Genomic DNA, 24,903 nt, shown 5'->3' on the forward strand with positions numbered 1-24,903 from the left:
AGCAAGCTAAATGACCTCCCAAAGTCTGGCCTTTTCTCGGTCTCCCCTGCCATTACAGTAGCCACTGACCACCTCCCACTAGCCCTTCCTGCCCTGGTGCTTTGTGCCAAGTGCTGATAGCAGCTGCTGGGTCCCAGAGGCTGCCTCCCCTTCCCACGGCATACCCTGCCAGTGTGAGCTGACACCGTTGGTGCCAGTCAGCTCGGAGGAGCACTGCTCCCCACACTTCCCACTCCCATCAGTCTGTCACCACTGTCGTGTGGCAGAATTACTGCCTCCTGCTCTCCAGCACATCCGAACACACAAAGAGCTGTGCTGCTGCTGCCAGCGCTCAGCTGCTCTGCGTCTGTGAGAGGGAGGGAGCCTTGGAAAGGTCAGTGCAGGGAAGGAGGGGATGCTGGCTCCTTCCTTTAGGGGCTGTATCCTGGCATCACAGTGAAACCTTGTCCTGCTGGCTGATCCATGTCCACAGGGACTGCAGCCAGCAAGAGTACCTCACATCTCAGGGCTTCCCAGGATGGTTTAACACCATGTGCAGGTCTAAAGAGCTTCCCCCGCCTGTTCCCCGCCTAGCAAAACCATCCCACATTACAGAAATTGAATTTCTTGATCAGTTGTGACTCCACTCTGGACTCTTCCCTTGTTTTTATTCCTGGCCCAATTTCATTGCCAGCTTTAGCAGCACGACAGCAGCAGCCGCCACTGCCCTGGCTACAGCAGGATCCTCCCTGAAGCGATGTTTAATTTATCCCCCACATCCCCCGTGCCCAAGGCAGCCCGAGGCGGGAGCACAGCCACTCTGCCCCCTCCAACCACATTAGCCCCGGGCCGATCTCGTCACCCCTGTCACCCATCGCTGACACTAACTCAACTTGCCTGCACTGTTGTAGGGGGCAGATGGACTGTCGGAGCCCGAGGGCATCTCTCTCAAACGCGTGGCTGTGGTGGAAGATTTCTTTGACATCATCTACTCGATGCATGTGGAAAGCTCGTCGGAGCCGGGCAAAGCACCCAAACATGCCGGGCAGAAGAAAACCTACCGAGCGGTGAGAGTCCCCCCGTGCCCCGGGCAGGGCGGGCACTGGAGCGGAGGGGCTGCGGGAGGGACAGTCCCTCGGGAATGGGGACGACAGGGCAGGTAGAAGCAGAGCCACTGGCGGGAGGCAGAGGCGAGGCAGAGAGCCCAGTGTGCCTGTGCGGGGAGGCGTGAGGAAGGAGGGGTTTAAAGGCAGAGCAGCTGTGCTCGGGGATGGGAATCCGGGCTGCAGCGGCAGCACAGCGCGGCTGCCGGGAGAGGAGAGAGCAGGGGAATCATACAAAGACACTGTGCATGTCTGAAGGGAAAAGGAAGAGAAATCCTCCGTATTAGTGATGGATGAGAGAATGCTTGTCCAGTCACTTGCTTGCTCTTGGTCATCTGCCTCCATGTCTTCCTCAGCCAGAGGGAAATGTCTCGTGTGGGCCTTGAAGGTCAGGAGCAGCCAGACAGGGGGACTGGGGCATGGCCGTGGCCTTTCCCTCCTCTCCTACCCATCGTGGGTTTCCTCAGTTACAAAATGGAGGCAGGCACCAAGCTAAGGCTTGTCTTGGTTCCTTGGTTCTATGGATGCCAAGAATCAGCTCTATCCACCCTGAAACACCACTCTAGTTAGGTCAGGAATAATTTAGCTTGAAGTGTGCTTCTCCAGGGAGCTTGCTGTTTCTCCTGACTCTGCACAGCCCTTCGATGCAAATGTTTGGGCTCTCCTTTTACAAGAAGAGCTGAATTTACTGTCCAGAACCAAGCTACTCCCTTGAATCCCACAGCCCTAAGGACCAGGTCGCTTAGAGACAGAAGCGGCTTGCTGGCAGCTCATCTCTCTGGTGTATACAATGTCACAGAGAGGTCTTTGCAGACTGCCCTCATCTCCGTGATGATGCCTGAGGTTCTGCACAGCTCAGTGTGCTGCCAGAGTCAGCACAGGGTTGGAGTCTGTCCTGCCCGTGTCCCTGCTCCATCCACACTGTGGTGCTGGCAGTGCTGTTGAGGCAGCCCAGTGCCCTGCAGCCTCCCACATGTGGTGGGAGTCCCCAGGGAGCAGGGCTCTGCACACAGAGCTCATGGCATGAGCTCTGAGTGCCCTGAGCACTCCAGTCCTGTCCCTGCGGCAGAACGTGGGGCTGGGGGCTGGGGCATGCACTGACCTTTCTATGGTCCAGGGGGGGCAGCCCCAGCAGCATGACCACAATTCAAAAACTTTCTGCTCATTTCCCCAGCAGACCACTCCGACCCTTCCCTAATTCCTTCAATTCATCTCTCTGGAGGACTAATCTGTGCCCTGCACAGCCCCAGGGGAGCAGGCTGGATCCGTCTGTTTTCCCAGGCCTGCTCACAGCAGTCAGAGAGCTTCACGCTCCACCCCTCATCTCCCTCTTGAGCTGAGATCATCACATTAGCAGCGTGTATCCCCTCCTGACCTGGCAGGACGCTGCTGGCTGGGCTGCCCAGCCCCGCTCCTGCCCTCACTCCTGCCCTTGCTGCCCAGAGCACCTTTGTAGCCTGAGCTGGAAGGTGAAATGGTGCAGAGCACACGCCACGCCTGGCACGGGTGCACAAAGGGACGCTGCTGTGTAGCCAGTTGGGAGGCTCCAGGGTCCCCTGCCTCCTTCTCCCTGCTCCCTTTCCCCACCACTTCTGATTAGAGACACTGGAGAGTTTGCCCTTGTCCATGACCTCCGGAGGGAGGCAATCAGAAAGGGAGTTTGGATGGGAGATAACTCATCAAGGAAGCTGTCTGCTCTGCAGAGCATCAAATCAGCTGAGAAATAACAACTGTATCACTAAAATTAGCCGAACATTTGCAGCAGAGACTGTGGGCTTGCTGGAGCCAAAGAGGCAGGGAGGTGGCTGAGCCTGGCAGGCAGCAGGCGGGGACAGTTCCCTGCCTGCGACACCCCACCACGGCTGCCACCAGCAATTTCCAGGCCCCTCATTTCAGCGTTTCTGCGGGAATCCCTTGTGCTCATGCATCAATAAAATCGCACCGAGGCAAAGACTGAGCTGGCATCCGCTCGGCCACAACAGAGCTCGCTGGGGCTTCAGCTAAATAGGAGGAGAATCCCATGAGGACCAGGCAGTGCAGCCTCCATTTGAGCGCTGGGACAAGGTCCCCGCCTGAACTTTCCACCCATCTGGCATTCTGTGCGTGTGAAAGCCCGGGCTCTGCTGCCGCGCAGTGGAGATGGATGCGGCTCCCTCCCACCGCAGAGCCGGGCACGGCGCTGCCTTAGCCATGATCCAGCAAAGCCTCTGCCCCTGCCCCGCTGCTTCGCTTCTAGAACAGCACCCCCTCGGGTAGAAAAATGTGTGGAATTTAGGTATTTTTGTATTTAATGTGGACTTTTAGAATTTCGGAATTATTTGCTAACTATGTCAGGCAGGAGGACAATGCCCACCGGCCAGAGGAGGGGGATCAGGACATCCTGGGCCGTCCTCCCAGCTCAGCCCCGTCACCAGCCCTCACCCACGAGGTGTCTGATTGCAGCCCCACTTCCCGTCCTGAGCCCCACTTCTGCCGGGCTCACAGCCCCGAGGACTGGCACAAACAATTGAATTTCTGTCTGCTTTATGACCCCACTTGTAAGTGCTGTGACCCCTGTGGGGGTCACGGCCCCTGGTTTGGGAACCGCAGTGCTCACAAGTCACTTAGACCAAACAGGATGGGTGATTAACCATAGGAGCCAGCCCAAAGTAAGAGGTGGGCTCTCCACCTTTTAATGCCTTCCAATTAAGACCAGATGGCTTCCTGGATGATGTTTTAGGCAAACCACAGGCCACTGGGCTGCAGGACAACCTGGGTGAAGTTTCGTGACTTATGCTACACAGGTCAGACTCCAAGATTTGATGGTCTTTTATGGCCTTAAAGAACTTTGTCCACATTAAAATTGACTCATTCCTTCTCCAAATAACCTAGTCTTGATCTTTAGAAATACCATAAAATTACTGCTGGCAGGAATTAATTTCAATAACAGGGATTACCAGACTCCTTCTGTGGGTGCTTAGGTCTGGATCTAGTGTTTAACTTCAAGCATTCAAGTTTCAAAATATTTATCCTTAGCTTTTCCTCATCTGTAAAATATATATCCCACAAAGGTTCAGGAGACTTAATTCATTACTGTTTGGGAAAATGTTTTCAATTCCCTAGATAAAATATGTCACAGAAGTGCAAAGTATTATTAACAGTAATTGATTGTCATTGTGGGAAAAAGTGACCTGCCCTTACAAAAGATTAATGGATTCTTCAGGTTAGTGATGTGATGGTAATTAACAATGCAAACAGAGCTGACGAGGCCTTACTTTCACATTTGATTCTTACACATTCATAGCTTTGCTCTTCCCAGACTTCCAGAGGGAATGGGAAGGAGTTTCTGAGAAGGCATAGGTATGGAGGGATACCAAAGGTCTGTTCATTTGTGTCTTGGGGCCTCTCTGGCACACCAGTTACCCTCCCAAAGTGGGAGGAATTTAGGGCTGGAGGCGACAACGTGTGGCTACGAGTTGTGCCCGTGGTCCTGCGCTCTCCACCCCGTTCTCCCTCTCCCAGGACTTACAGCTCTCTGTTGTTTCCTCAGATTGCAGAGACCTATGCTTTCCTCCCGAGAGAAGCTGTGACCAGGTTCCTGATGAGTTGCACTGAATGCCAGAAGAGGATGCATTTCAACTCCAATGGCCTGGAGCCCAAAGGTAAAGGCGAGTGACTTCTGCCAGCAGAGCTGACTCTGCATTTTGCAGCAGCACAGTGCCACCGAGAGCTGCCAGATACTGTCCTGCCCAGGAGATACATCATCACCTAAGGGTTTGCCTAACCTGGGCTATTTTTCATCTTATAGCCAAGCTGAAGGAATTGCTTAAACCTGCTTCTTACAGCTTAGGGAGCAGAAGCAGCCTGGCTTTCTTTCCGAGCTTCCCCAGTGCCGCCCAAAACATGGGTCAGAAATACCACAGATATGGCTGCAATCACCCACCATGTGAGGGTGGAAACCTCAATGTCTTAAAAAAATAACCTCAGGTTTTTCCCTGGAACTGCTAATTTTGTATTGAAAGACACAGAATATGTCTGAATAGCTGAAGTTTCTGATAAAGAAGCAATTTACACTTAATAGATAAGCACATGATCCTGAGTTAGATAATGGCAAGTGTTTTGGCAATCACATTTACGCTGTGCCTGTGTACACACACAGTTAGTGTGGCCACTGAGGTGGTTGACTCCTTATAGTTCTTTTGTGGACAGATCCAATCTGTAGCTTCTTAGGTCTAAGAGAGAGCAGGAGTGGGAAGAAGATGGGACCAGGTTCTCTTCCAGAGCAGCTGGTTAAATGTTTGTGTAGTTGTTTTTTGAATTACAAACTTGTTTTCATGATCAAGTGCAAAGCAAGTGCAAAGTGATGTTGATTTCAGCCATTAAAGTTGCTTCTTTTAAAAAAAACCTAAGCAAAGTGCAGGGAGTTGGTCTGTTTCAAAAGTGGCAAGGGAAAGTGGCTCATTTGGCAGCTCTTATCAGGAGGGGAAGCAGAATTTAAGGAACAAAAGGTGCAACAATAGAGAATTTCTAGTATTAAATGCTGATTGCCAACTGTTACTGCTGGGAGCAGAGCTATGGACATCCCAGAGGTTTTGTGTAAGTGGATTATGTGCCATCTAGCCAAAGGTAGTGGCTGAAATGTTTTGCACTCTTTAGATTTTTTAAAAACTGTCAAAAACTCTCTCAAATAGCTCCATGTGAATTCTATTAGTTGAAGCTCCATTACCACACCACTTCCCACTCTGCCAGCTAAGGGCCTGATCCCTCTTTCCAATTACATCCAGAAAATTTTGGCCTTTGGCCTTGCTGGGAGCAAACCTGACCTTCACACGGATTGCACCGCGTCCGTCACGGATGACGTTCTGAGCAGCAGCCAGCTCATGAACAGGAAGGGTGATGGCATGAGCCAGGCCAACAGGGATGTCACTTGTTGGCTTCACCCACACCAGGACATCTTCCGAAATGCCTGGCAGTAGCTGAGCTGCCAGTTCCAGAGCTTGGGATCCATTTTCAGGAGGCAGCTGATAAAAAGGGTTGTTGTCCCTTCACAGATTCACAGCCTGGTTAGGTTTGGACGGAGCCTTAATGTCAATCTCATCCCAACCCCTTGCCAAGGGCAGGGACACGTTCCATTAAATCAGGTTCCTCAAAGCCCTGTCCAACCTGGTCTTCCTTCAGGGACTTCCACCCACCCACCATCCTGCATCTCCTGTGCCTTTCCCAGCAACACACACCCATCCCAGTTCAGAGGCAGCTCAGGGAACACCTGGTTCTGGATATCCCTCCCACTGTGGTCCTAGCTGTGGGAAACATGATCAAGGCTGACATCCATCTGTCCTGAACAAATTTCTATATTAATATCAGTTATTGATTATTTTCATAAAGCTTCTCCCCTTAGCAGTTCTCTTAAAAATAAATAAATCAGGAATACAAAGGATCCCACAGGTAAAAAGCCTTACCCACCCTGAATGAAAGGACAGAAGTGCTTCTCTGCCTGAATAGCACCTAAATAGTGACTAAGTACATGTGAAAATGCATTAAGTAGATTAGATAAGGTTACTTTTCCTGTGGAAAGGTGTCTGATTTCACTAACACGTATTCAGGAATTTATCAGGAGTGAATCACCTAAAAAAACCACTGGGGTCATAGAAGAATTACTGAGGTGTATGCACTTGCATACACACACAGAGGCACATACAGGTAAAGTTTAACTCAGTAAGATGACAAAATTTGAGCCATTCCCATCTCTTTCTACTTCTCTTGTCTGTGAAAGAAATCTGAACACATTTAATTTGTGATCACAGAAATCCCTAATTAAACATATCTGACATCAAACCCTGCAGGGCACCCACATCATTCATAAAAGCAAATTGTCTTGCTTGTGGGAAAGTTTGAACGTCACTGGACTTCACTGGGATCTCTTTACAGTGTTATTAAATTAGGAGTAATTATTGTGGAGTGATAAAAATGTGGAACTAGGATCAAAACCATTTCTGCCTGTTGCATCTGTGTGTCCAGGATGTGGGGCATGTGATAGAGATAACTGAAAAATGAGCTAAAGGATTCCAGGAGCTTCCTCTTGTGACATAGGGTGTGAGGATTGTTCCTGTGGAGCCCCCAGGCCTTTTAAAACAAAGGTTTTCTTTCTTTCCCAGATAACTTAGAAAAAGAAAAAAAAAAAAAAAGGGTTTGGTTTCTTAGGCTCAAACCCTTATGTGGTGCAGTTGCACAAATTCACATTAAATTTGTGGCCTCTAATGGGATTGTTCCAAATTTACATCAGAATGGTTTCAGGCAGAATCCAAGCACTAAAAGATCACTTACCTCCCTCTTCCTCCCCATCTGAAGTTGCTGAGCTGCTCCTGTTCAGCTTCATTCATCTCTGCAGTGCTGAGCAGTGGAGTGGGGAATGGCAGGAGAGCAACTTATCATCCTCAGAGATCCCAAGCACTCACCTCATCCGTGCCTGTGCTTCAGCAGAGAGCAGCTCGATCCATGTTACTCTAAGCAAATGCTTTCCCAAACTCTTAGGGACTCAGCCAGCTGGGGAAGGTGGCAGGTTTTGTTCCTGTGAAAAGCTCCCCTTGCACTGGGATTTTAGCATCTTTTCATCACAGCACAGCATCTGTGCACAGCACAATAAAGGTTTACTTTGGGTGTTATAGAGACATATAAGTGCTCCTAATCTGTAGGTCAAAGCGTGACAGAGACTGCTGACATACAGCCATGAGAAAAGATGGAGGAGTCAGTTTACAAGGTTCCTAAAAGCTTTGGACGTTCATATTTGGGCAAATGGATGTCTTGAGTGGCGCTAGCCACCCTTCCCTGCACCCACAGGCAGGAATGCTCTATCTGCCCAGGAATGGACTAGATGAGCCTGAGAAAAAAGCATTGTATATCCATGGACCCAGTCAATGTCTTGATAGAGAAGATTTGCAGAGACCTTTGTGATGTTTAAGTCAATTACAGGCAGTTTTGGGGTCAGGTAATTTCTTAATCAGGCATGATAGATGTGTTTCCAGAGGTGTGGAGCATCTTCAGGTCTGCTGAGTTCCAACAGGATTTTTTTATACTCAGCATTTCTGAGAAGCAGGTCCATTAGGATTGGGTTGATGGCTTTTCTGAGGTGCTGTAAAACATTTTGTGAAGGCTCTTTTTCAAGGGGCTCTGTCACACATGCCTGTGAAACCAGTGACCCCAGAAAATGCAAGCCAGCCAGGGAGATGCAGAACCAGGAATGGAAACCTCCCACCATAAGTTCACCTTCAGCTCCTGGGAATCTTTCTTCCCCCATTGCTGCTTAAGGTCCCTGTCCAGCGGGTACCACACATCTCTTCAGCATGTGCTGAAGGCTGGATTAATTCTCCAGACTTGCATCTGCCTGTGCTGAGGGCAAAGAAATCTTGCTTGTAGCCATCGGCCATCCCTGTGGACAATGGCAGCTTTTCTCCTGGACAAACCCACTGTGTGAGCCTGCAAATTCAGTGTTACAACAGACCATTCCAGCAGCCTCCATGCTCTGTGTCCTGCAGGATCCGTAGTGGTGGTGGCAGAGCAAAAAAATCTTTGAGAATTCAGAGAAATCACTGAGAATTTACTTTGTGGACTCGACCCGGCCAGAGAGAGTGATTTGCAGGAGCATCCAAACCTGGAGCCATCTCTAGAGCTCAATGTGATGCAGCCAGAGGAATCAACAGGAACAATTTAAATTAAAGATCTCTAAAATTAAGTTTGTGTTTTAATGAGGATGTTAAAAATAATCTTCATCACCAGATAGAGATACTTAATACGTTGCCTTAATGTTAACTCCTACCTGAGGGAATCCCAGCAAAATTGGCAAGACTTCGCAATGCTGAAGCAAGCTGCAAATAGATCCTTGTTCAACACCCCCTGCATAAATCCCATGTGCATGGAAGCACTTCTGAGGCTTCAGCAAGACTCGATTTCTTTCTCAAATTTGGGGGACACTGAAAAATTACACATTATGTGTCATTTTTTTCACAGATTACAGCAATGCTTTTTTTTTTTTTTTTTTTCTTTATTTTTTTTCCCAAGACAACATCTGTTCTGTAATTATGTTCTTGGTGGGGTCGTGTTCTTAGAGGAACCTTCTCTCAGCGGGTGGCTTTTGCCAGGGATTTGAAGTTCTCCTAAATACCCCTGAGTTACAAGAACATACCTGCAGGTCCCTCATCTAAATAAAGCTTTTCCTCTGTTCTTCAGAGAGTGAGCCACCTTCCTCCTTGGTTTCTGGGATCATTGACTACAACATGCCCCTCACCTCAACCTACCTGAAGCAGATGAAGCTGCGGGTGATGAATTCCCAGGAGCAGGTGAGTGATGCGCCAGGATCTGCCTGTGCCGAGGGGCTGAACGGAGCAATGGGGAGGGACACTTTGATTCCAGGAGGATGTTTTTGGGAATGGCTGGTTTGTCTGAGCTGGTCAGGCTCTGACCAAGCACAGGAAGTTGGTAGGCAGTGTATCCTGGATCTCCTGGAAGCTGAGCTGCTTCAGAGTTGTGCCAGCAGAGAGAGGCAGAGATGGGATTGATTAAGTTATTGCTTGTAACAGTCTGCTTGTTCTTTAGACATACGACACTTCTAAGAAATTGTTTTAAAAATATATATGGCAAGTAGTAATTTGTTTATCTCCCACTGATGTCTGGGAGCTTTAGCAGATGGGGTCTGAAGCCCAGACCTGGCTTTGGTTGCTCTGGGGCTCTCTTAAACTGCTCAGCAACTTGAGGGGGTTCAGCAGCAGCCGCTCTGCTCCCACATCAAAGTGGGACACGGCTCTGTTGTTTGGTGACAGTGTTAAGCCACTGGATTTTGCTTTGGGGATGTATGGGGCACCCTGCCACAGGATTATACCCAGGCTGTGCAATTTTCTGAAGTTCTGCAGCTGCAGAATTAGCTATGGGAACCTCTGTGCACCATGGAAACAGTCTATAAAAAGAAAAGTATGTTTTACTTGCTCCCCACAATCTGCACTGGAAGCCAGTGCTGGAATTTCTTTCCAGCACACTGAAACCTGAACTTGATTTCACACATTGCTGCCAGTGGCAAGATGTGACAGCGTTTGCATGGTGCTGTGGTGGAAAACATTGCTGGGAGTCTGAGCACCCGATGGGGGCTTTTATCCAGCAGCTTCCTAAAGGGATGTGGGTTAGAGCATCACTGCCAGGGTGTAAAGTGCCAAGTGTGGGTTTGCTGGAGGGATACCGAGCTCCTCCATCACTTCTGTTGTGAAACCTTGTTACTGGAGGCCAAAATGGCATCTGGTGGGAAGCACTCCTGCATCTCAGAGCTTTTTCCTTTGCACTTTTTTGACACTTGAGTGACTTTCAGGATTTGTTTCAGGTTTTGAAAGGTTAAAGGCTGATGTGCCAGGTTTTGTGCTCATGATGGGTCAGGCAGTAGAACTGTGGACAATTTAGGGGGCAGCTGAGCTGAACTGGACTGGGCTGAACTGGGCTGTGCACATGGAGTGGATGGATGTACCCCTTTGTGCCACCTCATTGCTACTTTGGGACCACTTCTGGATAAATAGGCCAACATGTTCCAACCACCTTTGGGTCGTGCACTGTTTGCTGGGTCTTGGTGCACCTCCTGGCAGAGTGGCATTGGTGTGGCAGACCCTGCAATCCTTTTCTTCACCAAGGCCAAGGACTCAGGGCCATGAAAACTGGCTGTGCTTTTCAGCATTTGAAGTGGTTGCTTCAAGTTAAGTTTGCTGCATACAGAGGACCGAGTGGTTTGACTTGTAGCCATTTATGCATTTTCAACCAGTTCCTCTTGGCTCTGAAGCTGCTTAAGGGAAGCGTGCTACAAAGCTTCATTAAACTCCTGTATCCAGTTTATACAGGTAGCAAACTGACCTTGCAGTTTGATCTTACTCCCAGGATAGCAAACCACCCAGAAGCTGGGAGGCTTCAGTAGTGGATCTTGAGTTTTTGAGCTGCCTGCTTAGGGATGCTTGTTTTGAGAACTCTGGTTGGTAATTTAGAGTTCATACCCTGAATTTTGGTGCAGCAGTTTGCACTGGAACTGTCACTAGATCGATATAACGTGCTGCTAACATGAATACTCCTGAAGCTTGCAGAGATTGGAATAGAAGCGTATGTCATGCGGGAACAAAAAGGGACCAGCTGAGGCAACCAGCAGTTGTTGGTTTAGATCATAAATCAAATGATTTGATGTTATTCCCTGCCTCTAAAGTTTTCCTTCTCCTGTGCTCCTGTCGTTACACTGCAGCGCAGCTTTCAAAGCTTTCAAGCCATAGCAGCCAAGGGAAAAACCTGTTTGGAAGAAGTAAAAATTGCTGTTCACTATGTTACTGAAACTGATTCCTGAGAGCAAAGTAAAAAAAGGATCAGTCCTATTGCTCAGACTTCTGAAGCATTGAAATTTTCCATCATGACAAAAGTCTGGAGAGGATTCAGATGGTTGGACCTGCTGGGGAAAATCCAGCAGGATTTGAGTGCAGTCCCTTCTGACATGGGACATTCCCTGGCTTCCCCTGGGGAATTAATAGAATTGTTTAGGTTGAAAAGATCTTCAGGATCATTGAGTCCAACCATTCCCCCAGCACTGCCAAGCCCACCACTAAACCATGTCCCCAAGTGCCACATTGACATGGCTTAAATCCCTCCAGGGATGGTGGGCAGCCTGTTCCAGGGCTGGACAACCCCTTTGGTGAAGGAATTTTTCCTGATTCAACCTAAACCTCCCCTGGTGTTACTTGAATGAAAACAAGTGCCACACTCCTGAGGCAGCTGTGGCTGGACCTGGAGCTGCTAATGCTGAGGCTACCTGAAGATAATGTGTGTAATAATGCAAATAAGAGGGGTCAGATCCCTCCACAAGCATTCTCCTGCTAATTTTATTCTTCATACTTTGCACTGGAAAGAAAACAGTGCCATTCCTTTTTCCTGGAGGAACCTGGCAGTCTGTGTGGAGCGTGGTCTGTGGAACAGGGGCTGTGTGACACCGGCTGCTGCTGTCCCTTCCCCAGGGTTAGGGTTGCACAGTTCAGGTGTTGCAGCTTTTGGAGTTCCAGGTGTTTGCCAACTGAAAGAGCCCTCTAAAGACAGTAGAAATAATTCTGACTTCTATGCGAATGCAAAACAGGCAGAAAATGCAACCTGCTTTTAAAATTTGCTCTACGCAGATATCCCCTGCAAGGGTTTTATCTACCAGCATATCCAGGCTGCTCTCGCTGAGCGCTGCCATTGTGCCACTTTGCTGCCTTCCTCTCACTAACATTTGATTGTGTTAATAGAAATAAATTAAGCAATGGACTCATGTTTCCCTTGGCTTTGGCCAAAAGCAATTATTTGTATGCAGCAGCACCAGGAGAAACTCACTTCACTTGGGGTAACAATGAGTGAATTTATGCCAAAGTGGCCTTTTAACTTCATTATTCAGAGAGAAAAAAAACAACAGTACATGTAAGTGTAATCTATTAGTGCTGCTAAGCACATCAGTATTAGGGCACCAGTGTCTCCAGAAGGAAGCACAGGCAGAAGAACCTTAAAGAAAGCATTTTATCTCTGCTTAGGGACAAAAAAATGCCAGAAGAGAAGCTTTTTACATGATTGCTCACAAAATGAAAAGTTCCCACAGAATATATTTCTATATATTTTTTGGAGAACATCTGTTCTGGGACAGTGGAAAACAGCAGAGGCCCGTGTTGCTTATACTGGGTTCAATAGGACATGCAGGCTCTTCTGGGGTGGGAATCTTCCCTTATCCCCATTTTTTTTACCAGTTCTTACATATGTGAAAAATCAGGCCCCTTACCCTTTCCAAAGAGCCCCATTTCATGGTATCTTCCAAGGCATTAAAACATCTCTGAACTCCTGACCTTCCCAATCTAGCAGCAAAAAGGAATGAATAGAAGATATTTGATATTTATCTATAATGATCCTTCCACCTCATTTTCAAATACTAAATATTAGCATTTTTAAATGATTAGTTATTCTATTGCAGCCATTTTTCAGACAGTCTTTTCTGTGTTACTCAACCTCAGCCTTGGATTTATTTTTTATGCTGCTGTTGGGCAGGGTTTCCACTGGTGACAGGAAGAATAGAAAGATTTTAAGAGGACAAATCCAGCACTGAAATGCCAGGCTCTCTCTCTCTGCTCCAGAGTTGTTGCTGGTACCTTGGCAGGAACAGTCCAGGGCCGAGTAACCAGGTTTAAATGATACAGAAACGTTTTCAAAGATTGCTTCAGTGGCTGCTGGCAGAAGGTCACGCAATCAGTGAATGGCAGGAGCTGCTCTTGGATGGGAAATAAGAAGAGTGTTTTCCTTGTTGCTATGGCTTTGCTGCACTGACTTGTGTTTGAGAGGGACAGAGCCTTGTCCTACACCATCACACATCCCATCCATCCAGTAATTTCCCTGTAAGCCTGGAGTGTGTGACGGTGCGTGGATGTGAGGTGGTTTTCAGAACACTGTTTCAAGCAATGTTTTAGCTCAGATAGCTGGATAATCCTGGAAGGGGGGTGCAGGGGCTTAAATCCCACCGATGTGCATGGAGTTGGTCTTGTCTGGTGCTGGTGAGGATCAAGCCTCTGCAGGATTTGAGAGCTCACAGAGCCTCATGGCCAGAGGCTGGTTGGCAATGTGAATTCCTCCTCCTTTTTCTCTGGCCTACCCATTACTGTGCTTGCTCACTTCAGTGTCTCAGAGGCTCTGAGGGCAAATAAGATGCATCTTCCCCTGGCAGCTCACTCGCTTCCTTCTGCTTTGGAGCCATCTCCAGCCAGTCCTGGGGGTGCAGAAGGCAGGGAGGGGAGCCTGCAGCCGCAGAGGATGGCACACTAGGTTTTTACTTTCAGTCTGGAAGTTCAGTAGTGAGAATTGCAGACATCTCATTCTACACAGTCCAGAGACCAGGAGCAAATTTGGCAGAGCTGGCAGCTGCTGGACAAGCCCTGGGACCTGGATTTAGCTCAGTGTTTCATGAAAGTATCCTGAAGAACCGCTGTGTGTGTTCACAGAGGTGAGGAAGGCAGAAACAGGCAGTACTTGAAAGGAAGTGGGATGATGCGTTTGCATCACATGAGGATGATAAGGTACTTCCCAGTCCATTAAAGAGGGTGTTAAACATCTCTAGATCAACTTGACTTGAGCTCTAGATAGCTCTCATTCAAGAGGCTTTGTGTATTTTGGGAAGATCTTTGTTTCCTGCTGCTGACTTTTAAGTTAATTTTTGAGCACTGGAGAAGTTCCCTAAACGCACCCTTAGGCACAGAAGGGACCACCGGCCGTAGGCACAGGGAGACACCGAGTTAGGAACAGATTTGCTCGCTGCTCGGCGGGCTCGGCTGCGCAGCCCTCTAGTGGGGACAGAGCTTCTGCCGCCGGGAGCCGGCTTTGCCTGGGAAACTTCGGATCTGCTCTTAACGACAGAGTTAGTCCAGGCAAAGCCAGGTCCAGCTGTCACACCAGTGTTCTTTACTGGCAAAGATGCTTTAGCAAAACTTTCATCCTTGGCCTAAAGGCTCATGAGATGCAGGAGGTCAGATGACCGATCCATTTAGCCTGGTGTGAATGGGTGGCTTTCAGTGAAGGGCAGCTCATTTTTTTTTACTGGGAATTAACTCTGGCATTCCCAGCTAGTAAAAACTCGGCAGCTTTTATTTCCCGCTGTGTGGATCTGTCAGTACTTTTCCCAGTGCTCCAGGTGAGCTCTGTGTTTGTTCAGTATGACGTGTGCTGCGAGCAAACAGTGTGAGACCGACGTGGGCTGGCTGGGGTCAGTCCTGCCACTGTAGCTCTTGTCTTCCAGTGAGAAGTGATGCCAAGGCTCTGACTCTTTGCTGTTTTGGGGCTAATCATGCTGTTTTCTATAAGAAAGGAGGTGGCATTGCCCATTTCTAGTGGTGCTGGGGACAATTCACCCCCCTGAAGTACTCAGGTGTATTTAGTTGCTCCATGTGACAGCTCCAGTCTGTTCTCATGCACCGGTGGTCCCTTCCCCACTCTCTCTTCACTTCCTTATGGTGTTGTGCAGCTCAGATAAGGTCCTGGAGAAGTGGCTGGGGGATATTTAGAAGTTTCTCTGGCTCTTGGTGGGGCTATGGTTGTCATGCAGCTCCATCCATGGGAAATGAAATTGGGACTGATTACTCTCCACCACACACACCTATCCTGGTGGCTATTATCTGGTATCAGAAGCCTGCTGCAGCCATGCTGCATGAGCTTGTGTCTGGGAACACTGAATAAGCAGGGCCAGAAGCCACACTACCTCTCTTTAATTCCTCATTTGTCCCAGTACATTCCCTGTTTGGCATGGAGAGCTGCTGCCCAGTTCCTTGTGTGCTAACCAGCATCAAAGGCAGCTGTTCCCAGCAGAACTGGAAACAAGGTTTTGGTTCAGGGCCTGTAAAGTGGGGCTGGGAAATATTTCCAGGGGAAAAAGTAAAGATGTCAACCTCAGAGTAAGGAAAACACTATTGCAATGTCCATGGAGTGGTCTCATGGATCCGGTTGGATCTGTCCTGTTCCTGTGGAAAGCTGTGCATGGTGGGCTGTTCTGCATCATCTCAAAGCTCAGGTGCTGATGTGCTGTACACTGACTTTGATCAAGTCACACAAATGGCTGTTTCTTAATTGCCTTCTCCCTTTAAAAAGGGGATAATACCTTAGAGAGACTTCTGAGGTCTTGCTCACTAATAAAGCTCTTCAAGAGCTTGGATGGCAACTACTTTGAGAGTGCAAACTGTTATTAATGATTTCCGTTATTACAGAAGATGCAGCTGTGTGGTTCAGCTTTTTAACCTTGAATTGTGTGCTTGCTTTTGTTTCTGCTGCTGTTCAACCTGCGTGGGCAGGTTTGCACCTTGTCTGCTTGCACACACCCCTCACACCCACACCAGGAGTTGTGTGTGCACAGAAGGAGCTGAGGAGTCAGTTTTACTCACAAGGATGGATTCTGAATCGTGTGGAATACTTGAGAATGGCCAAAAATGGGTTTAGTGGGGGTTCTGTGTATGGTTAATTCTGATTTGGGGGACCAAGAGATAAGCTGTGAGGGTTGTCCTCACTGTATAGAGCAGTGCAGACATCGCTACTGGGGCTGTGGGTTTGGGCAGTGGAAAGGAATGTTAGGGGATATTTGACTGCCAGGGACCTGTCCCTTCAAACATCCATTCCCTGTACTCCAGAAGAAAATTCTATCCACAGAAACAACTCCTTTCCTGCTCCTGTATTTGGCAGTGACTGGTGTACCCTGTGAAGTACAGAGCTGTATTTCCTTTCCTTCTCTTGGTCTTGGCTCCTGGGAGGAGAAAACCCCTTTTATTCATGCCCATTCCAGATGCTAACTACTGCTGATTCTAAGGAAGGAGTGATCAGGATGAAGTGCGAATACAGTCCTTAGCCCACAAGGAACCTGGTCTATAATGAAGTTTCCCAAATCTTTACTCTCCATTTTTTCCCTGACTCTGCTCTGGATGGCAGATAAGGTACTGTGTGGATAAAAGCTGTGTCTGCCCCTCATACCATGCCCTCCTTCAGTCCCTCCTGCCCATTTCCTTCCTGGCCTCGCCCCTGAGAGAATCGGATTTCACTGCTTATTCCTCAGCAGGGTTTGATGGTCACGGAGGACCCAATGCAGGAGGTCCCGTTTGTTATTTAACCTACTTTTCAGAGGCACAAGAACATCAAGTGACTCGCACAAGGTCGTCCATGAGTCAGTGACTCCTCTGGCGTGATGGCCAGAGCCTGCAGTCCCTGCTCCCACCACTAGATCCCTGTGCCCACAATCCATAGCACCACAACCATTCAATTAAGCTCCTGCAGCGCCTTAAATGTCGTGTATTCCTGGGTTTGACAGCAGTCCTGGCATTCTTGCGGAGCCTTGCCTTAGGAAATGACAACAGATGAGGTCAGGTCGTTGTTAGCGATGCCCTTGGAAGCATCACTGCCTGGTGCTCAGGCAGGCTCTGTGGTGTGGGTGCTGTCACAGCTGGGACATGGCTTTTCCCAGGACCTGCAGCTCGGCTCTGGTGGCATCCAGCAGGACCCTGCTGGACCAACACAGTCAGACAGGGAGCCCCAAGCTCTCTGCATGGGCAGATCTGTGTCCATGTGAGAGGGCTGGCAGGTACCAGAAGTAATGAACACATTGTGAAGAGAGAAGGAAGGAAGCGACTTATAAATAATATATTTGATGTATATTATATATATGATATAGTAAGAGCAGCACTGGTTTGTTATGGTGTGCATTTTTTTTAATGTGTAATCTCATAAGGCACTTACCCCATTCCTGACAACTCGATAAATTATTATTACCAATTCTATATCTAATTGCCAGTTATTTCCCCCTAGACAATTTGAATCGGAAAAATACGCACTAGAAAGGCGCTTGGTGGGCTGTTTCCCAGAGCCTCCCTGGCTGTTTCTGGAGGCAGCCCCTCTTCCGCTGGTGAGCCCCACTTCTGCCAGCCTCGTGACCCCGTGCGCTGGCACAAACAATTGCATTTCTGTCGGGCTCGTGACCCCACTTGTAACGGCAGTGACCCCCCTTGGGGTCAGGACCCCTCTCCTGCGCGGGGAACAGCTCCTGCCCAGCAGCTCTTGCTGAATGCCTCTTCCTCCCTCACTCCCTGCATGGACCCGGCTGTTCCACGCTAAGTTTGCCGATGTGAAATTTAGGTTAATCCATTTCCAAAGTGGATTAAGCTAACCCACACAAAGGCACTTAGTATAAAATAAGAGTGTCCACATGGTGAGGCAGCACGGAACAGTGACTGTGCTTCAAACTCGCATCCTGGCTAGTTTGTGTCCTCTGCAAGCTCACCAAATGGAGGGACAGGCACTTCAGTCCCAGGGGATGTGCTCTTTCAAATGGCTTTAAGCCGGTCTAGCTTGAAGCCAAAGGAAGTGCAAGGAGTAAACAAAGCCCAGCAATGGGAAGGGGTTAAAGCCCGCTCTGCTGAGGTTCTCGGCAAGGCTCCTGTTCACCTTAAATGGTCAGGATTTTACTTTAGCTTCAGGGAGGAGCAGCAGCCATGGAGCTGGGAGTGCAGAGAAGTCCCTGTGGCTGGGGGCTCACAGCCCTCTGGCCTCTCAGCCATCCGCCTCATGAGGAAAGCCCCCAGGGTTTCCGTGCTTGCATTTCAGCCTCTGGCTGAGGGACCAGCATGGAGGAGATGGAAATGTAGTAGTGAGTGATGCCCATTTTCACCTCTGGCCTCACATCTTCCTGAGGCACCCTCTTCCCTTGCCTCTTCGCTGGCAGTGAGGTGGTTAACGCTGGAACAGATAACATCATAATTGGACATCCTCACTAACAAGCCATAAACCCAAACCTGGCAGTTCCATCCTGGCTCTGGCACCATTTCTGGTACCAGCCTATTGTAGGCTCAACACTGAACTGCTACACTTGGTTTATTTCATAAACCATTTCCTTTGTAACCATTAAATCGTGAAACATGAGGTGGGCTGGGAGGGGGATGCTGCAATGCTGGCACCCATCACTGTGGTGGGGATCACCAGCCCATCGTGGTGATCCCAACCTGAGATAGAGGTCATTGACCCACTGCCCTCGGAGCCCAGCCTGGCAGCGTGTACCAGCCTGGGGGATGCCGGGACCCCCAGCGCTGCCCTGCCAGACCTGGGCCGCAGCATCCCCATCATCCCGGGGATCTGGCAGCCGGTGCCCTGCCCAGAGATCTGCTGGGCAAGCCGCTGTTTTCCCAACAGCCCTGCTCCAGCGTTCGGAGGCTGCGGCGGTGGGTGATGGTGCTGCCGGCAGCGCGGGGTCCTTTTGCTCCCGCGGAGCGAGGGAGAATCCTCGGGAACAAAAGGATTCGGCACCGCGGCACCCACCGCGCGGGGAAGGGGCTGCGGGACCCACCGCGCCCGGGGCTCGCTGCAGGGGCTCCGCACTTAAACCCGCGCACGGGCGGACCCGGGGACGGAGCTCCCGGGGCCGCACCGAGCCGGGCGGGCAGAGGGTCCCCGGGCCGGGCCGTGACGGCCGGCAGCCCCCGGTGCTGTGCCGAGCAGAGGGTCCCCGGATCGGCTGCAGCCCCCCGAGCCGTGCGGAGCGGATGATGCCCGGGCGGGTAGCGGCCCTCCTGGTCGATCCGAACCGTGCCCCGGCCGCGCATTCTCGCGCTCTCCAGCAGGCTCCCGGCCCTGGACATTGTCTCCTCCCGGGGAAGGGCCCTCCCGGCCCTCCACAATGTGCTCTTCCAGGCGCGGCTCCGCGCCCCCCGCCGCGCCCGGCCCGGTGCGCCCGCCCCCCGCGGCCCCGCTCCCCTTCCCCCGCCTCCCCCCCCCCCTCCGCCCGCGGCCGGGCCCCGCTCGCCCCCCTCCGCCTCCCCGGCCCCCCCACCCCCCCCGGGAGCCGGGAGTGACGCGCTCCGCAGCGCCGGCCCCTCTCCCCGGGCAGCAGCTGGCTGTCAGCCTCTCCGGAGCGCCGCCAGCCCGGGCCCCCTCCCTCCGTCCCTCCGTCCCTCCGCCCCGCGCTCCCCGCCGCGCCGCCGGGCTGGCGCAGGCCGGCAGGCCCCGGGCTCCGCTCCAGGTAGGCGCCCGCCCGCGGGGGGCTCCGGTACCGGCCCCGGGGCGGCGGGCGGGGGGAGATGCGCGGGGGCTCCACGCGGCCGCGGCGCTGCGGGGCTGGGGAGAAGGGGGGGGGGCCACCGGCGGGCGGGGCGGGGCGGGGCGGGGGGGGGGCGGTGGCCGCGGGGCCCGGCTCCAACTCCGGGGGGAGCGGCCGCCCCGCGGCCCCGGGAAGTTGCGGGTCGCCCGCCCGGCTGCCCGGCGGCGGGGGGGGGGAGGGCGGCGCGTCCTTCCCCGCGCCCGGCGCGGCTCCCCCGCGCCCGGAAGAGCACAAAAGCGCCGAAGAAAGTGGGAGGAGGCGTCGGCGGGAGCGCTCCGTCCCCGGCCATCCCCGGGCACCGGCCCCAACCATCCCCGGGCACCGGCCCCGCGCCGCCATCACCACCAGCCCCGACCCCGGGAGGGGATTGTGCTGGAAATAGCCGCCTCCCTGGAGGTAAAGCCCTACTTACGTGTCAATCCTCGCCGCACGCTGAGCCCCGCACACGCGCGGGCAGGGCTCCGTCGCGGGTGTATCTATTTACCTGCGGGCGGGGGTAGGACGGGGACGGGGACTCTCGCCCGGCGCCTCGCACCTCGCTGCTGCGGGGACACACGCGTGGGAACCGCGTCCCACCGGGGTCCCGTGGCCGTCGGGGAGGGTGGGGACAGGGGGACCCCAGGCCGCTCAGCCCACAGCGCTGCTCCTCTTGGCCACCGCCTCCAAAACCGGGTCCGTCCCCCCCCCCCCCCCCCCCCCCCCCCGACACTCGCTTCCCGGTGCTGGGGGAAGAGCAAAGTGCCCTTTCACACCGCGCGGTATCAGTCACCGTCCCCACCTCGCATGGAAAAGCAAACGCCTGTGAGCAAGTTCAGGTGCGGGGGAGGCAGGTGCGGGGCTCCGGGGTGGTGGTGGGAATCGTGCAGCCCGGTCCCCCCTGCCCCGCGTTCAGCACCTCCCCGCTGAACAGCAGGAACGGGGCAGCGGCTCCGGGAAGGGGCTGCGGGGCCGCCCCCCGCCCTGGCAGCTCCCCGCGTCTCTGGGCTTTGGGAATGCTCGGGGGGTTCCCAGAAGAGCTCTTAGAGAAGGGGGAGGGGGCGAAGGGGATGAGCTTCCCTTCCTCTTCCATTTGCCGTTTGCCGTTAAAATTAACTGTTTTGCCCATTTTCGGGAACTGGGAAATTACTTGGGTATGGCCGGGTCCCGTAGAAATCAGCAGCAATCGCGGTAAATAAGGACGTAAGTGACCTGACAAAGAGCGCCGGGGATGTTCCCTTTGGTGTGGGAATTGTACACACGAGTAGGCAGCGCAGTCACAGCTCACCGCCGCCACAGCCCGCGTACACCCGTGTGCTGTGAGGCTTCTCGGGTCTTTGAAGCGATGTCCACCACAGTATTTGTGGCTGCAGTACCAATCTTTGACCCGGAGTGTTTTATCTTCCATTAGTAAGCCTTTCTCTGCGCGGAACTGGTTAAGTTAGGGTCAAATCTGGTTCAATACCTTCTTGGCATGCTCAGAGGGCTGGGTTTAAACAGTGGCTGAGACGGAGATGAGGCTGCCTTCCTGAGAGCTCGTCCCTGCGCGCCGCTGCCGGGGGTCACGGCGCAAGGAGCTCTGCCCTGGCCAGGTTTGGCAGGTCTGGGGGCTGCCTGTGCCGGGCAGGTCGTGCACGGCACCGGCGTGGCAGTGGAGCAGCTCTGGGGGCTGGTAGTCACGCGTTGCCTTTTGTTGATTCTAAAAACACGGCTGGTTCTGGTGGGAAGCTGAGCGTGGCTGTGTGCCGGGGAGGTTGCACGGCACACAGCCTCGGTTCCTGCTCTGCGGAAGGAAATCCCATCGGGATAGTAGGCTGTGGCGTGAAAGGACATGCTTTAAAATAAAAGGACTTAAAGAGACAAAATAAACCGTCCTGAGACTCGGAGCTTGGAATATTAAACGTGAGGCACAGCATGTAAATGACTGGAGAGAGATTGGAAGGCGGTCCCCGAGAAACTGAGCCTGGCTGTAAAATAAGCAGGTTACCGATAGTGTTGCATATATTTACGAGGTTATAAGAGTAGCTTCCCCCCCTGCCCTGCTCCAGCCCTTGGTGTGGGAGGTTGTTCTCCAGGAGGAAGAGCTTTGGTGAAGAAACATTGTCTAGCAATTACAACCTTGCAGTCCAGGGGGCTTGATTAGGTTCCTGGATCTGCCAGCAACTCACTGTATTCTTGGACCAGCCAGGGTGGCTGTCACTACCCGGGGTTTCCAGCTGTATAATATAAGTAGTAGTTTTCTAACTCGCAGAGAAGTTGGGAAGCTCAGCGGACACTTGCAGGCACAGTGCTTGAAGATCTTGAATGGAAAGTGGGACAGAAATGTGGAGTGTGAGCCCTGCACATGTGAGTGTCTGCTTCTGCTGGGTAGAAAATAGTGGCTGTGAATGTCTGTAGAGCAGCTGTGAATGTTGGACTGTAGATAAGGAGAGAAGCAAGGATTTTGTTTTCCAAACCCTGAGTGGTGCTGGGAACCCTGCTCCAATGTTTGGGTGTGCCCTGTGAGTGCAGCAGCAGGATCTGACTTCCCCTTGCAGAGAGGAGCTCTGCTGCCTGACCCTTGATCGCTCAGTCCCTTGAACATTGGAAACAAAGCGATGGGACTTTACTGCGGGGTGAGGAGATCTCTCTGGAGAGCTGGGAAAGGCAGGAAGGAGGAGGGCGGCAGCAGCAGCGCTGAGGTTCAGGGTTTGGCTCTGGGCTGGCTGCTTGGGGCGCCACTGGCACTTCCATCTGTGCCACAAGTGGTGTGGAACTGGGGAAAAGGCAGCAGGTCCTGAGACAGGCACTGGTAATGGATTGCATTCTGTTTTCTAATGAAAGTTTCATTTGAAGTTTGTTTACAGGAAAGAAGAAATTAGCAGAGGGAATTCTCCTGAGAACCCAGAGAGGAAAAAGAATGAGCTGCCTGACTTGCAAGCCAAAAGAGGGTGGAAGGGTAGATTACATTTACCGTATTGCTCCGAGTCGTGGCTGTTGCTGCTGTTGAGAAACGCTTCCTTGTTTGGCTGGATGGGGAGCCCACTGCAAGGCTCAGCCTTCAGCCAGGTTACTGGCATCCAGGGAGATTCAGAGCTCCCACCTAGCCAGAAGTTTTGATCGTGCTCTGGTGTCCTGTGCTTTGAGGCTGGGTTTGTTCTGTGCTGTGCTGCTGTCTCTCTGCTCCTGGCTGTGGCTGGGCAGCCGGTGCTCTGGATGCTCCTGCTGGGGCCTCCTGTCCCTGGGATTGTCCCTGGTATGAGGAGGCAGTGCCAGCAGTTCATGGGCAGCACTTGGAGGTCACAGTGTTCAGCCTTTGGTCTCCGAGGGTTGTGCTGAGGCAGGAGTTTGCTGGTGGCCTCTGGTGTCCCTACAAGCAGTGAGGAATGCAGCCAAGGGCTAGTGCAGGATGCCAGAGCCAGAGTGATGGGGACGGCCAGAGCCACTCTTGAGGCTGGGGCTTTTCTCTTTCTTTAGTGGAGAGGCACAAAGGTGTGAGGAGTTCCTGGGGCACTGTGGTGTGGGCAGAGCCAGGTGGCTGCCCAGACTCAGCAGGCAGTGGATGCTCCCTCCACAGTTCCCACTGCCAGGAGGGGTTCTCCTGCTGCCACCTGCACGTTTGGCTTTGCATTCTGTTGGGGTGGGCTGTGCAGTGGGAGCTGTGAGATGCCGGGAAGTTCATCCTGTTGGCATTTTGGCCATGGATATTAGTGCTGGAAAGCAGAAAGCTCTGGCTGGAAAGCAGGGGGTGACTTTCTGCTGGTGGCTGAATCCTGGACTGGTGAATGTGTGACAGCCTTGTTTAACTTGAGTCATTTATAGCTTATCAGTTTCTGGTTTGATAGCCAGAGTATTTCTAATAATAGGCGAATGTTATTGCACCTCGAGAGAATTGTACACATTTATAAAGCACTTTACATCGCATGTGCATGCGAGGCATCCTTCGTGTCACTGCTTCTCCCCCGTGTGTGAGTGCACAGAGAACGTGATGCCTCCTGGGTTGTGGTTTGGGTGCTGAGGCTGGATATCCTCTGCACCTGAGCCTGAACAACCTGAAAACATTGGGCTCCTCCTCCTCACTGGACAGGTGAGAGACTGTGGGCAGCAAGGACCTTGGCATTTGCATTTGTCTCTTAAGCCTGACAGTAATCTTGAGTAAGCCTTGTGAAGAAGGCCAGATATTAGGGTGGCTGCTTCCCTGCAAATGCTTACAATAAAGAGACTATTTATAGTTTGCAACAGGGAGACCTTTGCAGTTCTGTTCCTCTACCTACAAGATGGAGTTTCTGGAGAGGCAGGATTGCTTTGTGGCTTGCATGGCAGTGGAGCTGTGCTGAGCCAGGGACAATGTGCCTGTCCCTACTTTCTGCCCTCATGCTCAGCTCCACCTGGGCACAGGGGGGCTGCTCAGGGACACCTGGTGGCTCTGGGGTCAGGGTGTCCCTGGGGGGGGCATGCACGGGGCTGCTGAGCCCTGTCTGTCTGTCCATCAGTCCGTCCCTTGGTGCGTGCAGGGTTTCACAAGCTGTAAATTCCAGGAAACTCCCTGGGAGGCACATGGAGGGAGCGGGCTGGGGCCAGCACGAGCCCTGAGCCAGCAGATGTGTCTGCAGGGACGAGGAGCTGGGAGGAAAAGCACAAACCTGTCTTTAAAGACATTTGTTTGTTCACAATAAAAAACTATCAGCCAGCGGCAGCCAGACAGGGCCGTTTTTATGAGGAGCAGGCGTAGGTTGGAGGGGTGCTGCCAATTACTGCTTACACGGAAAAGGAGCGGGGATTGTATTTTATCTCAGGACCAGGGGGAGGGTAAAAAAAACAAGAGCAGAGAGGTTTACAAGCCTTTGAAATGTTTCAATCAAAGGAAAGCAGAGTTGAAAGCGGTTCTGGAAACATTTTCGGTGTTCCTCTGCACCCCAGGGCTGTCTGTGCCCCTGGCTTTGGGAGGGGAGCAGGGAGAGGAAGGCAGATAAAGGGATCACCAGCAGGACCGTGTCCATACGGGAACACGTATCTGCTTCCTCCCAAGCTTTGCATTGGGAGAGTTCAGCCTGGGGAGGTCCCACAGCCCCTCCTCTCATTCAGGATCTCAGTGCTGCCTTTATGATGATGGTTTTGAAATCCTGTGGCTGACCTTTCCGGCACTGGAAGCGATCCAAGGGCTGTGTCTCGAAGTACTGTAAAGGTTAGTGAGAAGGGAGAGAGGGAGAGAGAAAATGTCCTTTGAGCTGCAGAAGTGGGAGCGAGGAATGTCATCTATGC

At 51.9% G+C, this 24,903-nt stretch overlaps 1 protein-coding gene across 3 annotated transcripts in view; it reads left to right on the forward strand.

Moving 5' to 3' along the window:
- Positions 1-447: 447 nt before the first annotated feature.
- The window catches only part of NOL4L (nucleolar protein 4 like), a 46,422-nt gene continuing 21,966 nt past the window's right edge, over positions 448-24,903 (forward strand). The window contains exons 1-3 of one of the 3 annotated variants that reach the window (XM_053992910.1): positions 448-1,046; positions 4,612-4,723; positions 9,285-9,394. In XM_053992910.1, the coding sequence (XP_053848885.1) occupies positions 975-1,046; positions 4,612-4,723; positions 9,285-9,394 (294 nt within the window). In that variant the 5' untranslated portion in view covers positions 448-974. Of the gene's footprint in view, positions 1,047-4,611; positions 4,724-9,284; positions 9,395-19,534; positions 19,609-19,929; positions 20,083-24,903 lie in introns of those variants that run through there. The other 2 variants (XM_053992912.1, XM_053992911.1) reach the window with 2 other exon arrangements.

Source organism: Vidua macroura, chromosome 17, assembly GCF_024509145.1.
Source record: "Vidua macroura isolate BioBank_ID:100142 chromosome 17, ASM2450914v1, whole genome shotgun sequence".
Classification (NCBI taxonomy): domain Eukaryota; kingdom Metazoa; phylum Chordata; class Aves; order Passeriformes; family Viduidae; genus Vidua; species Vidua macroura.